The sequence below is a fragment of the Solanum lycopersicum genome, chromosome 9, assembly GCF_036512215.1.
Source record: "Solanum lycopersicum chromosome 9, SLM_r2.1".
Taxonomy (NCBI): Eukaryota; Viridiplantae; Streptophyta; class Magnoliopsida; order Solanales; family Solanaceae; genus Solanum; species Solanum lycopersicum.
The window spans coordinates 32,726,243-32,741,946 of NC_090808.1; the positions used below are offsets into that span (position 1 = coordinate 32,726,243).

The following is a 15,704-nucleotide window of genomic DNA, read 5'->3' on the forward strand; positions in this document are numbered from 1 at the left end:
TTACTAGCCAACAATGGTGAAAGATTGCTTATATTACGCCAGGAAATGCGATGCTTGTCAATTTCATACGAATTTCATTCATCAGCCACCAGAAGTATTTCACCCAACCATCGCATCTTGGCCATTGGACGCTTGGGGACTGGATATTGTAGGACCATTACCAAATTCATCTGGTGGACACTTGTACATCTTGGCTGCAATTGATTACTTTTCAAAATGGGCTAAAGTTGTCGCTCTTAATAAAGAGGTGAAGAAAGAGAATGTTGCAAATTTTATCCGAGTAAATATTATCTATATCTTTGGCATCCCTCTCTATATAATAACAGACAATGGCAAACCATTTGATAACAAGTTAATGAACAAGATTTGTGATCTTTTTTACTTTAAGCAGCGTAAATCTTCTATGTACCATGCTGCCACTACTGGTCTTGATGAAGCATTCAATAAGACTCTATGAAACCTGCTCAAGAAAGTTTTCCCAAATCCAAACGGGATTGGCATGAAAGAATGGAAGAAGCTTTGGGGGTATATAGGACAACATATCGCACACAACCTCAAGCAACACCATATTCACTTGCTTTTGGAGTTGAAGTATTCCTGCCACTCGAGCGTCAAATACCCTCCTTAAGACTTGCTATACAAGAAGGGGTCACTAAGGAAGAAAATGCTCAATTGCGTCTAGCTGAGTTAGAAGCATTTGATGAAAAGAGGTTAGAATCCCAACAAAACCTTGAATGTTATCAAGCTCATCTATCTCGTGATTTTAATAAGAAGGTTCGCTTGAGGTGCTTTCAAGTTGGAGATCAACTTCTTGAGGTAAGAAAACCAATCATTATTTCGCAAAAGTGTGGGGGCAAATTTACCTCAAAGTGGGATGGACCATATGTCGTACAAGAAGCATATTCAAATGGTGCTTAAAAGCTTGTTAATGTTTATGGCTTAAGGATCGGTCCTATTAATGCCAAATTCCTAAAGAAATACTATCCTTGAAGTAAGATGATGCTTTTTAAGGTACAATCCTAAACTGCATGTCACTCCTAGCCCCCAAGAGTATAAACTTTGTAAGGCACAACCACAAAAAAAAAAGAATAATCACTCAAATCCCTAGAACTACGTTGTGATTCGATCCGCTTTATTGAGGTACGTAGGCGCTTAGAACTATATTCTATATTCAGTTGCATGAGTGTCAAAAATAAAAATGTTCCCACTTAAATTCAAAGAAAAGTCAAAGTGATATATATGTATTTTATCTTGTCTCATCAACCTTTAGACTTGTACAAAGTATTGATGGGTCTATGGAAAGGGAACCGCTAATAAAATATTAATCTGTTATTAGTACAATGGAAGTCCTTAAATTAGATCAAGTATGCAAATTGAAGTCTTTATATTCTTCGAGTTTATTATTGAAGTATCCAAATTCTCTAAGTATACAGGTTGAAGTATTAAAATCCTCTGAGTATGAAGGTAAGACTTCAAGTATGTATGTAGAAGTCTCCAAATGAGTATGTAATTGAATTCCATGCCTAAAGGTGCGCGAGGTTTGTCCCTAAGCACTTTAAGTAAGACCTTTTTCACGGGTGTCTACTTAAAAAAATATTTTTAAATTTTCATGTCTTAAGGTGGACAATATTTGTCCCTTTGCGCCTTAAGTTGATCTTTTCATGGGTGTATATTTAAAAAGATCTTTAAAATTTTTCATGCCTTAAGGTGGACGATATTTGTCCCTTTTCACCTTAATCTAGCTTTGTTGCAAATTTATCCTTCAACGAATCTTTAAATTTCTATGCGTTAAGGTTGACAAACTTGTCCCTTTGCACCTTAAGCTAGAGTTCCTACTGATTTATCTTTAAAAGGTTCTTTAAATTTCCATTCCTTAAGGTGGACAATATTTGTCCCTTTGCACCTTCAACTGTTCTTTTCACGGGTTTATCCTATCTCAAGTTGGTTAAGCATTCCGGAACTTGTAACACCTTGAGTTTATTTTCAAGGAGGGAGCGTTACACGGTATCCTATTAAAGTTTAAAGTTGGTCAAGCATTCAGGAACTTGCAACACCTTGAGTTTATTTTCAAGGCGTGGGAGCGTTACACGGAATTCTAGTAAAGTTTCAAATTGGTTAAACATTCGCGGCCTTGTAATCCTTGAGTTTATTTTCAAGGAGGGAGTGTTACACGATATCCTATTAAAGCTTCAAGTTGGTTAAGCAATCAGGACCTTGTAACACCTTAAGTTTATTTTCAAGGCAGGAGCGTCACACGGTATCCCATTAAAGCTTCAAGTTGCTTAAGCATTCAGGACCTTGTAAAACCTTGAATTTTATTTCAAAGCGGGAGAGTTACACGGTATCCTATTAAAGCATCAAGTTGGTTAAACATTCAGAAATTTGTAACCCTTGAGTTTATTTTTAAGGCGGGAGCATTACATGGTATCCTATTAAAGCTTCAAGTTGGTTAAGAAATAGGACCTTGTAACACCTTGAGTTAATTTTCATGACGGGGCGTTACACGGTATCCTATTAAAGCTTCAAGTTGGTTAATATTCGGAACCTTGTAACACCTTGAGTTTATTTTCAAGGGGGGAGTGTTACACGGTATTCTAGAAAATCCTCAAGTTGGATAAGCATTCAAGATCTTGTAACACCTTGAGTTTATTTTTAAGGAGGGAACATTACACAATATTCTAGTAAAGTTTCAAGTTAATTAAACATTCCGGACTTTGTAACAGCTTGAGTTTATTTTCAAGGTGGGAGTGTTACACAGTATTCTAGTAAAGCTTCTTGGTTAAAAACTCGGGACCTTGTAACACCTTGAGTTTGTTTTCAAGGCGGGAGCGTTACACGACATTCTAGTAAAGTTTCAAATTGGTTAAGTAATCGGGGTCATGGAACACGTTGAGAGTATTATTTATTTATTTTGTTAAAGGCATTGACTTAAGCACATTTTTATGTGATAAATCCTTCCATATTGTGTAGCCTACGTAAAATACTAAATTTCTTTTGCTGGTCTACAAAAAAAAAAGGAGGAAAATATAAGTGAAAGAGAGATTGTTACCCGTCAAGATGTTTGAGACTCGAAAGGTACTAAATCTTGAATCTTGGATGGGTTGTAGACCTTTATATCTATATTTGGAGTTATCAATTGTGATTTCATTGTTCCTACGTCAACACACGACATTTTTAGTGAGTCACACAAATCAGACAGTTTTTAGCATGACAGAATCTAGTTCTAACTTCAAAAACTCATATAGAAAGATTTTGATTGTATTAAATTGTGAATTTTAAATATGTTAGAGATCTAAAAGTCTAGTTTCTGAAAAATCAAACGGCTTATGATTTTTATTTTTCTACAATGCGATATGAATTTATACGACGAACATGTCAGGCTGTAAAAAAAGTGACAAATTTTTAGCATGACAGAATCTAGAGCTAACTTCAAAAAATCATATAGAAATATTCTTATGGTATTAAATTTTGAATTTTGGATATGTTAGAGCTCGAATAGTCTTGTTTCTGAAAATTCAAATGGTTCATGATTTTAATATTTCTACGTTGAGATATTAATTTTCTACGACGAACATGTCAGGCTGTAAAAAAGGTGACGAATTTTTAGCATGACAGAATCTAGAGTTAAATTTCAAAATATCATCTAGAAAGATTCTGAATGTATTAAATTTTGAATTTTTAATATGTTAGAGATTGAAAAGTCTAATTTCTCAAAAATCAAACTATTCTTTCTACAATGAGATATAAATTTATTTGCGACAGACATGTCAAGCTGTAAAAAAGTGACGAAAATAAATAAAAATGGAGGAAATTTACCTTGAGTATGCCCTTTTCGTCGTAGTGTCACAATCTTTAATTGAAGATAAAATTGTGGAGACAATGTATATAAATATAGATGTCATGTGGTGGGATAAAATCCTTCTCCTAGTTCAATTACAATTTCTTTTTGGCTTGGACAATAAAACATATATATATGAATATGAAATTGAGTAGGATTACAATTTCTAATTGAATTGTAATTTCTTTTTGGTTTGGGCAATAAACCATATATAGGAATACAAAATTGAGTAGGATTACAATTGTTAATTCAATTATAATTCATCTTTAACAAAAGTTAATTTAGTAACCGATTAATGCTTCAAGCCTAGTCTCTAAAAGATAAAATATCTCGACAAGACTTGAAGTAGGGGGAATTTGTAATCATTTAAAATTTATTAAATATAAATTTATAAACTGATTCGGATTATATTGAATTCACAAATATATTAATCCAAATAAATATTGTGGATTATAATTGACTTAAATATTTAAGTCCAATAAATACGGATTTAATTAAAGTCTAAATTAATTGATTTGGGCTACACTGGATGAACCCAATTTGTTAAAACAAATCCCATCTCATTCTAGAACCCATCTTGGCGCCACTTGTGCAGATGATGTTGCATGCCAAGTCAAATAAAAAAACCAATCGAAGCATGACATATGTCAAAGATAATAAGCCCGCTCCATAAAGCTCATATGTCATGTCACTTAAATCTGATTGGCTGAACGAAATCTTATTTCAATCGCGACTCCTCTATTTTAAAACTATAAATAGGGTTTTTCATAATTCAGAAAAGGGACAGAGAAAATTCTAAACAAGAAGCTAGAGAAAATCCGTGGTACAAACGCCATTTAATTCTCTACAAAGCTACAAGCTTAAGAACAACATTCAAGTTTAAGAACAATCAAGATCAAGACCACCGAATTCAAGAACAAGCGCGAAGCCCTTGAATTTTTATAAAAGTCAAGATTAAGATAAAATTCAAGTTCAAATTCATCATAGATTCAAGAACAAGCTTTAAAGCCCTTGAATTTCTATTTGAAAAGGCGAAGAGGAATTAAAGAGATTGTAACACTCGCATTTGAAATAATAAAATTGATTGTTACTGCATTTTTCTGTTCTTGATTAGTGTTTTCTCGACGAGAATTTTATTGTCTACAAAATGATTTTAAAACATCGTGTCCAATAAAAAATATTCATAGACCGAATTTAACTATTATGTATTATTTACCCTTTTAAATTATATGAGGGTGCTATGTCACACTAAAATTAATTATTTCATATTATTTAAACCCCTAAATTATTTTGGTCTGATTTATTTTGTTGGCTAATTGTAGTTTTTTCTCCAGTTACATAAACCAATTTCGTAAATAAAGAAAAACTTCTGTAAATTCTTAAGAATAATTTTTTAAATATTAAAATGAGTCATGTAGTTTCATAAAAACATGAGTGCACAAGTAAACTTAACAGTTCAAACATAATAACACGTAGAATTTTGAGAATTATATTAAGAGGAAAATAGAACCCCCAAACAGTTTAGGTGTATAAATAGTATAAAAAAGTTTAGATAAAAAACAATGGTACCCTCACACTTATTTTTCCGTACCTGATATTTTTATCATATTTCGAAGGAAGGGGGGGGAGGGGGTGATTCTTATGACTTGTCCCATAAACGTGTGTTGAAAATTAATAACGATATCATTTTAATAAAATATGAAAGTAAGTAATATACATACCCATTATATATACGGTTTATAGAAAGATATTTGAAGGAATCTGTTGGTTGTATAAGACTCCATTGTTTGAACAACCTATCCCAACCAATTGTAATAATATTCACACATGCAGAAGGTGGGGCTAGAGATGTATAAATACCACCACTTAGATAATTCAGTTATGAAATTATACCTGGTATGTTAAGTAATTGTCTATGACTTGTAAATTGTTGTTGATGAAGATTACCCTCAATATGCTATAAATTAGGATTTATAAACAAAAAAAAAATTTATCAGAGAAGAAGAAAAAAAATTATATGAATAAGGGATGGAAAATAACTGTTGGTGCGAAAAGTGAATATAATGTATGAATTTGTAATGAAACATAGTATATTTATGTTCTTATATACATGTAGCAGGTGCTCTATCCTTTTGTACTTTGCTTCAAGATTTGTAAAACATAAATGAAAACTAGAATATTTTCATCTTATGGATTTTAGTCTGACAAAAATACAAATTTTAATTAGTAAGAATGATTTCAAAAGTTTGTAACTATTAAAAATATGCATAGCCTGAATTTTTGTTTAACACAAAAATGATATTGAAAGTAATTTTTTTACACTAATAAGAAAATATAACAATCTTTTAACTATCATTAATGTTTTTTCCTGAAGGGATTAGTCTTTCTAATCAGATAATCTCAAACTAAGAATTTATTTATCATGTTTTTTTATTAGGAATCGCTTGTTCTGTATGGATCTTGTGTAGTATAGATACAAATTACTCGTATTAGTATTTTAGCTAGCTAGTTGAGATAATAATTATATATATTACGTCATGTTGATGAACGATATGTGTACGAAATGGGTCAGCAACCACTTGGTCATACCATTCCATGCTTTTTGGATAGGGCGTACCCTATAATTGTGTGTACTACTTAGAACGTACAAAATAAAGTAGGATTAATGAATAAGAATCTCCCTTGCAGTTCCGCAAATTTATTCAACGTACATTTAAATTATAGAAATATTTTATTATCCCTCTCAATTTAGCTTTTATTTAATTTATAGATTTCTAAACTATAGGAGGTTTCTATTACCCAATAAATTATGTTTTTCATATTATATTAACCTCTCAATTATATTCGTCAATTTGCTTTATTATCTAACTGTAGTTTTTACTCCAGTTTTATATACCAAATAAATTAAAAAAACTTGGGCAAAGTATCAACTTAACAAATATACGACAATTTTTTAAAATAAAGAAAACATGTGCTAATTATCAAGAGTAAGTTTTAAATGTCAAAATGAGTGATGTAGTTTCATAAATACAAAAAAAAATAAAAAATGCAAGTGTACTTAGCAGTCTAAACTTAATGCAACTGCAAGTTTGACACTTACGTTAAAAGGATAATAAACCCTTGAATAGTTTTAGGGTATAATTATATAAAAAAGTTAAGTTCCACTATAATAAGACCCTCTGTATCTGACAATTTTGTGATAATTTAGAGGGGTGGGGTGGTCTGGGAAGGATTTTTTTGTCTTGTCCTATAAAATAACGTTGAAAATAAAAAATAATATCATAATATGAAATGATGAATGTAAACGATATACATTCTAATCAAATATAGAGTTGTTGTTCATCTTGTATTCCTAAGATAATTAGAACAAAACATTAAAGAACTTGGTAATAAACAACAAATTTTAAAGAGTATTTTTTAACAAAAAATATAGAGCTAGTAGAGAATATAGAATCAGAAACAGAAATAGAAACACCACAAAAATATTTTTATCAAAGAAAGATTTTGAGCCCACTAAATGCAGCGTGTCTCCTTGAAGGAAATTATTCATCTCAATTACCCGAGGTCAATGGAATATATCCTCAAGGGATAGAATGATCTTACTCAATAGTGCATTGGTACCTAAAACCACGGTGTCATAGAGCCATTAGAATACTAGATTTAGTAGTAAACCCCTCCATTTATAGAAAACAAAGAGTAGTAGGAAAAGTTTCTCATTATGCCTTGCCGGAAAGGTCACAAACCTTTACAAAATCAAATCTTTCGTAAAGATCATAACTCTTCATAAAAGTCAAAACTTTTCTTAAAAGTCGCAAGTTTTTATAAAAATCGCAACTTTTTTTATAAAAGTCACAAATCTTCATAAAAGTAAAAAATCTTTATTTCCATTAAAACCTTTAAAACCCAACAATCCCTCGCATAAATGGAACCTAGACAAATAAATAGAAATTATGTATACTTTACAATAAAGAATAATTACATATGGATAAGTAGGGTTTCCCTTGGTTTTTTCGTGGTGAACATATGCCGGATATACTCGGTCAATTGGTAGATGCGATATCTATGAACCAACGAGCTTTAGTGTACGCCTAAAATACTATATGTCACACAATTAACCCTTTGCCATTTATGGTTTTCACCATTGTGTTTGTGTAGCCATGAACACCTCTTGGTTTCATGCGTGCATAGATAATACACTTTCGACCATAACACTCTTTGAAGAAGCTAACACTTCACACACACATAGGTGATTTCTAACTGTATTATCGCGTAGATACACTATTTGGTAAAGTCTGCCAAACATAGCAAATCATTAAAAACTATAAGCTTTAACTTTTTAACAAGAATTAGTGTTTTAAACTAACTCATCACATTGTCTTAATCATGAGAATTTATTGAGTTTATTGACAATGTCGTACCATCTGTCACAATTTTATTTTTGTCTTTGAATCTAGATCTAGGGATGTCCAGTCTGCTAGATAGAGTGACCGTCATAATGAATTATGCTAAGCCGTAAACTCATTCCCTTAGATAATCTTTCAACTTTCTCTCTAGTTAGACCTTTTTTAAGTTGATCCGACGATAGTTCTTACACTTTACATAGTAAATTGTGATAATTACGTAGAGAATAATTTTCTAACAGTATTATGTCTATGTCTTAAATGACGACACTTTCCATAATACATCATGCTCCATGACCTACATATTCTATCTTGACTATCAAAGTATATGCATATTGATGTCAATGGTCTGGGGCAAAAGTGCAAATCTATCAAGAAATTTAAGAGTCCTTCAACCTACTCACCAGCCTTATCTATAACACTTAGCTCAAAGATCATTGTAGCGCTAGCGGTGCATATATTTTTGGATGTTTTCTAAGAGATTTCTCCTCTATAAAGAGTAAATACATATCGACTCGTAGATTTTACTTCAGTTGATTTCGATGATCCAATTTTCATCACTATATCCTTTCAATACTACTGGATATTTGTTATAATGCAAGACATAGTTTTTAGTATGATTTAAATACCTCAAAAAATTTCATTGTCATCCAATGAAGTCCATTCGGATCACACATGAATATACTCTGTTTATTAATAACACATGCTATATCTGATTGCGTGAACTTCGTAAATACATAATACTTCCCAAAACTCTAGAATAATCCAATTGTGAGTCACTTTCACCGTCACTCTTCATAAATACAAAGCTCACACGTATTGGAGTCTTAGCCATATTGACATCCAAATATTATAACTAGTCGAACATCTTTTCAATACAATGAGACAGTGAGAATGTTAAACATTATAGAGTTCTAATGACTCTTGGAACTAATATTGCATCAACAATTCGAAGATTTCTTATATCAAACTTGCTTTCTAGAAAACATTTAGTAGAAGTTATGTTATTAGTGTCTCTATTGCTGATCAACATGTCATCATTATACAAACAAACAATGATCTTGTGCTTTTAATGTAAAAACATTTATCACTTTTATGGCTCTTAAATCCATTTCCCAACAAGGCTTGGTCAAATTTCTTCTGTCATTGTTTTCGTGCTTGTTTTAGTCTATAAAATGATTTAAAAAGTTCTAATACTTCTTTTCTAGAGTAGAAAACAAAAAACCCTCAGGTTGTTCCATATAAATTTCTTCCTTCATTTCTCCACTTAAGAAAATTGTTTTCACAATGAATTTGGAGGTCTAATAATGCACCTAATAATATTAATATCCTGATTAATGTAATTCTTGTTACTGACGAGTATCTGTCAACAAGATCAATACCTTGTTTTGCCTAAATCCTTTAACAAAACTTTTTTCTTTATATTTGTCAACAGTTCCATTAATTTTTATTTTCCTTTTGAAGATTCAGTTTAAATCCAGAGGTTTATTTCCTACTGGAAGATCAACAAACTTCCAAGAGGATTGCAAAATATTGAACAAATCTCATTATTGACACCATCTTTTTAAAAGGATGAGTCTATTAACAAGACATATAAAATGCTATGAAATCATATTCAAAGAAAGTAAATGTCTATTGATATTACTTTGCCTCTAAATCTCTTTATTAACTAATTCCTCATTTTTTTTATTTCCAAGGTATTTTAAATCCTTCACTAGACTACTCAAGTCTATATTTATAGTCAACTGTCTAAGGTCGTATTTTAATCATTTTAGGAATAGAAACTTGGTTTTTAGCTAGATACCCCCACATTTTGTAGTAATTGAAGTTATACTTGTTTCTTCTCATTTCTCATAGGGAATAGATTGTGTCTTGAAAAACTAAAATTTTAGATTGCCTCTTTCACGCCACGAGCCTAAATCTTGGACGTTGCCGATGCACAATGATCATTCATGGCCTTAATCTAACCCTTGGTCTGGCTTACATAACTTAGCAGAACACAAGAGATAACTCACAAAACAACTATAAAGATTAATACTTAGCCAAAATGAAAACCCAAGTTTCATCGTTTACAATTGAAATGAAAAGACCAAGAAGCTAAGATTATCTTTCTATGAAGCTTCTAAATACTAAGATGAATGTTTGCATAAACCCCACAACATTTTAATAATTTAAACACATAAAACAATTAGGAGATCTCCAGTGCAAGGAGGCTCACCACTGACTCTGGATGCTCAAACTTGATCAACAATGTGTTGGATGCTGATCTAGGTTACCTATGTCTGATCATAAGACAATACAGACCAACTAGCATCAGTACATTATACGTATGAGTATGTGAGTTGAAAAACTAACAACAACATTAAGCTTGAAGGAGTAAGAAGAAACTTACCTTGACTCTACTCTACTCATGAACTAAAAACACATGCGATATACGTAAAGCTTTTTAAAAGTAAAACAACTAAGTTTATTACAGAAGATACAATAACAAACTTTAATTTAGTAATATATGAAAGTAATTTAGTTTCATTGGAAGATTCTCTAACCAACAATCATCTTTATGAGCCTAAGAGATTGTACATTGTCTTACCTCACGTTGCAGGAGATTTTCCTATACCTTACCGTTAGTATAGAATCTGAACTAGTATGTGGATCCGCTAGTCTATGCTAAAAAACACTAAGGATTAATCTAAAAAGTATGACCCTTCTTCTGTCCATGTTGGATACATGGTTTATAGGGTCTTGAGTTAATATGAACTCGCGTCCCATATTGGTTCTCAATACTACTCCTAAAGTACTTAAGTCATATGTTTTATTAACAACTTCTCTAGATTGAGGTAATTGCTCAAAGTTAACTTTAAAAGATCTTCTTGGAAATCATAGTTTCTTTTTTTTTAAAACTAACCAAAGGCTTTGTCAGAAGTCTAGCTTTCTTACTTGGAAAAAATGTGAATTCATTTGTAACTCTTAGGGAATACTTAGTTCCCTTATAAATTTTGAAAAATGAACTGAACTCTTTACTCTTTTCTTAACTTGTAACATAACTCTTTAGGATCAATTAGTTACGTTATAACTTTTGAGAATTTAACTCAAGTCATTACTCTTTTCATAATTTTTAGCTTTAGATTTAAAACAAAGTTAAAATGTTTGTTTAAGACACTTGAAAATTGTAAGAACTTACTTTAACTTGTTTCTTAACTTTTAGACTTGACTCTTAATTTCATTAATTGTGATCTTAACTTTTGTTGAATTAGATTATAAATTAAAGGTTCATGATCTCATGTTTGTTGATGATTTCATAATGTTTATATATACCTTAGAGTGTTGGAATCAACTAAGAAACGTGAGTTCATTACTTAGGAACTAGTACGAAAATATGGGGAGTGAATGGGGTCATCAGGCGTCCTTCGCACTTTGAGAGGCGTGGGGTTATGAGCCTGAAGAAATAGTCTATTATGAGGGGATCTAGATGGCGCGGCGCTCCTGGGACGGAGGATAGAGTTTGTCTTGTGGGGCTCTGGCTTGTGTGGTGACCTAAGGCCTGACGAACGAGAGTTCTGACTTCTCTTTTACTGTTTTCCATCTTTAAACCTTCTAAACTTCCATGGTTCTTTCTGAAACATTTAGTATAACTAAAACCTTCAATACCCAATAGATTTGACTAAAAAATCCTAGAAACACGAATTAAATAAACTAAAGGCGTGTTACAAATCAGCCTACAAGAATTCAACAATGTTCTATAAGAACTTCACTTATCACAAGTTGGTGTGTGTGTGAACTAACACAATATGGAAAAAACATACCTCAATAGGTAACACCCCAGATAATTCCACTAGAATTTCCTTGGCGTTCTTGTCGAAATATTGTTCTTTCTCCGTTCTCCTTCTTCTCTTCTCTTCTATTTTCTCCCATGCCCTATATACTTTTGTAATATGAATTCAAGCCTAGTTTCACCCCAATTATACAATTAAAATGAATTAGGAAATAGAAGGGTTAAAAGATAAGTTTCCCCTTAGTTAAATCAGAATTAGGCTTCTCTCTCTCCAACAACCCAGCTTCCAGAAGGCATATCTCCCTCATACGATATGCGTAACATTCAAAAAGTTTAGGATATAATAAGAACATAACATGGGTTTCTAAGGGTATGTACACCAGTTCAATTTTAGAATAATGTACAAAAGTCATTTTATGTAGCTTAAGAGTTAAAACATGAAGGAACGTCCACGACATCCGGTGAACTTTGTAACATGGACTTGTGTGGTGCCAGAATGGTTTTAAGGAAGTAACTCAGGGTTAATATTGGTGAAGTGATAATTGTGAAAGTAGGTTCCAATATGGGGATTATGGAAGCAAGGCCAAGTGAGGAGTGCCAACCTTCAAGGGCAAGCAAAAGATAAGAGGTTACACAAGAAAGGCTACTGCCTCACTCTTAAAGAGCACGACCATGTCTCGTGGTCATGACCACGGCCATAGTAGGGAGATCGTGAAGGTTACATGGACATAGGGGAATGAAGATATTATTACCTTGCCACTGTCCAAGGTGCAAGGAGTCATTTCACAACTCATGGTGCACTTAACGGAAGGAGGGTTGGGTCGTGAATGTGCCTTAGCTAAATGTGGAGAATTTTTCAAGGCATAGTGGAACATCTTCAAGGGCGGGAACAAAGTGCTCCATGGACCTGCCTTGGTGGGAAAAATTGAGAGGGGATCCTTGGGGGATGTATTGCCTCACCACTCAGCGATAATCACTATGGTCTATTGAGAACTTGACGTACTGTGAAGTACGGCCTGGTGACTGATGAGAGATTCACAATTAAGTGAAGTTGGACTTCACTTTTGGAAGATCAACTTAACAAAGAGTAGTTTCAGTATTTGGGGGTAGACTATATATTGACGTTAGGTCAATTTTATTCATTTGCCACTCCAAAAACACAAACCCAAATTGAAACCCAAATTACTCGCACTTCTCACTACTTTCTCTTTTTTCATTCATCCTCCATTAAAAAACAAAAAGCTTGAGTAAAAATAGAAAGTCTCTAAGATTTCACTCAATTTTTGGGAATAATGCTTCATTAAAGCATGTGTTCTTCACTATTGGGATTCCTTTTTCAAGAGTTCCTCTCAAATTTGAATTTCAATTACCAAAATTTTTAGGGTTTTTCTTTATAAATATGTTTTCTTATAAAGTCAAAATTGTTTATAATTATGATTTCCTATGACTAATTAGTGTAGATTATGGTGCAATTTATTTTATTTGTGGGAATTTGGTATAGATCATGTCCTTTCCCCAATTTTCTAAAGTGTTGTTTCTTATTATGAATTGAAGGGGAATTATGAATGTGTTGATTGTTGTAACTATCATATTCAACCTATGAACTACCTAGGGACATGTAATGTTAGGATTAGACCTAGTTCATGAAGTATTCATGATGAAACCTACTCCCTCAAACACTAGGTTATGAATTGAACTTGATTGAGATGGTGATGATACAATTAACTTACTATTGAATATATTACTATTGTATGATGTTGTTACGCCTATTGTTTGGTGGAATTTATTGGTTGATGGTAAAACCATGGATGGTGGCTTATTATGGATATTGGTTAAATCTTGTGATCTCAAACCTTTACTTAAATTATGATTATTTGTGTTTAGTGATGAAGTTATATTGAAGTACATGTGTTGTGATTGAATTTATTAGGATGGTATGATGTTGGTATTAAAATGTCTTATCTTATGAATTCTGAGATCATGTTAAGGTTGTAATGATATGAAGATGATGTTGATTCATCTGTGTGCATTACTATTTATGATACATAGTGTTGATCTAACTATAAGTAATGTATTGAAAGGTGATTCTCATACATTTCTTAATGATCTAATTATGATGATATACAAGGAGTAGAATCCTATGACCTAAGCAATGTTATTACTATTAATGAAAGACTTTTTAAAAAAGAGTCTAGCTTAGCACCGAGTGAAGTAGATGTGAGATTGACACTTTCCTAATGAGGGAAGGTAGGTTTCACCATTGTATTCAAAGATATTGGAGACTATAATGTGATGTACTTAAACAGGATCCCAAGTATATCTCCTAGTTCTTGAACTATGTTGCCTCCATAGGAATACTAGCTTGTGGATCCACCTGATGCTATGTTCATGTTTGGTTATACTTTGGCCGGTATACCACCTTCCATCGGTGTAAGGTTTTACAACACCGGATTCCACATGTAGCTCTTATGGACTATGTGGGTTAACGAAAGTATTCCCAAATGTAAAATAAAGTTATAAAGTAGACAATAACTAGGGTGACTTAAGAGGTTGGACTTAACCTTGGTAGGGGTATGTAATCTACTTATGTCTTGCACTAGTTTTCCTTGACGGAAGCCTTAGGAGGTGGTTCTTGTGTTTCTATAATGGATATGTTATGTATATATTAAGTTGACATGTTATTGACCCTATATGATGTTACTTTCACTTATTAGCATGGTTTTGGTTGATGTTGCTAAAGTATGATGATGCTTCCCCTTTGTGTTATGTTATGTATGGATTAGGCATTGCTTATGGTCCTCGTTGATGCTTTCTCTTGAGGTTATGTTATGTGAGGATTAGGCATTGCTTATGGTTCTCGTTGTTTTACTTGTCTAAGTTAGGTTATGGGGCTTTGCTTGGGTATTGGAAATTTATACCTTATAAGGGTTCATGGTTAAGGGTCTTGTATATGTTCATATATTATGAAGTTCTAATACATGAATTGTGCTTATAATATTATGTAGATGTTGTTTGGTTATACCGTTGTTGAGTTGACTTAGTATGTTGGTCTTATGTTGAATATGATATTGTATTGAAGGTCATGTGGTTATTGGTTCATATGATTCTTAATTGTGCATAAAAGTGGGGTGTTACAGTAAGTTGGCATATCTTTACACATTGTCCATTTTCACGCATGAACTCTATGTTATGTGTGCATTGTTCCTATACATAGTAAAAATGATGTGCTTACCCCATTCTCTCCCTTTTCCCTAACATTTAAGGTTCTGATCGTTGATGAGGTTGAGGCCATTTGAACAAAGACTTGGATCCTTATTCTTCAAGTTGGGTAGGTCCCTACCTCTTCGAGGGCTATGTCAATTTCTAGCATTGGATGTTGATTAGTCTTAAAGATACTATTTTCATTTCCTTTAATTTGAGTAATAAGAATGTATAGCCTATATGTGACTCTTATTGTATTGATTTATGGGCTATGCCCAATTGTTATACTCTTTTTAGATTGTTATGATATGAGACATAAGTTCTTAAGACTATATTGTATCTTATATATATATATATATATGTATATATATACATATATATATATATCTGTGTGTGTGTGTGTGTGTGTGTATGTGTGTGCGGGCGTGTGTGCGTGCGTGTTCCACAAACGTAGAAGACTATGTAATCCTCTTATACGAAGGTTTTAAGTATA

General features: G+C 32.5%; 1 protein-coding gene across 1 annotated transcript; it reads left to right on the forward strand.

Moving 5' to 3' along the window:
- The first annotated feature begins 507 nt into the window (after window positions 1–507).
- LOC138338476 (uncharacterized) lies at window positions 508–918 on the forward strand. The gene has a single exon (XM_069289441.1). It carries the CDS (start codon window positions 508–510, stop codon window positions 916–918), a length of 411 nt encoding a protein of 136 aa, XP_069145542.1.
- Window positions 919–15,704: the final 14,786 nt, after the last annotated feature.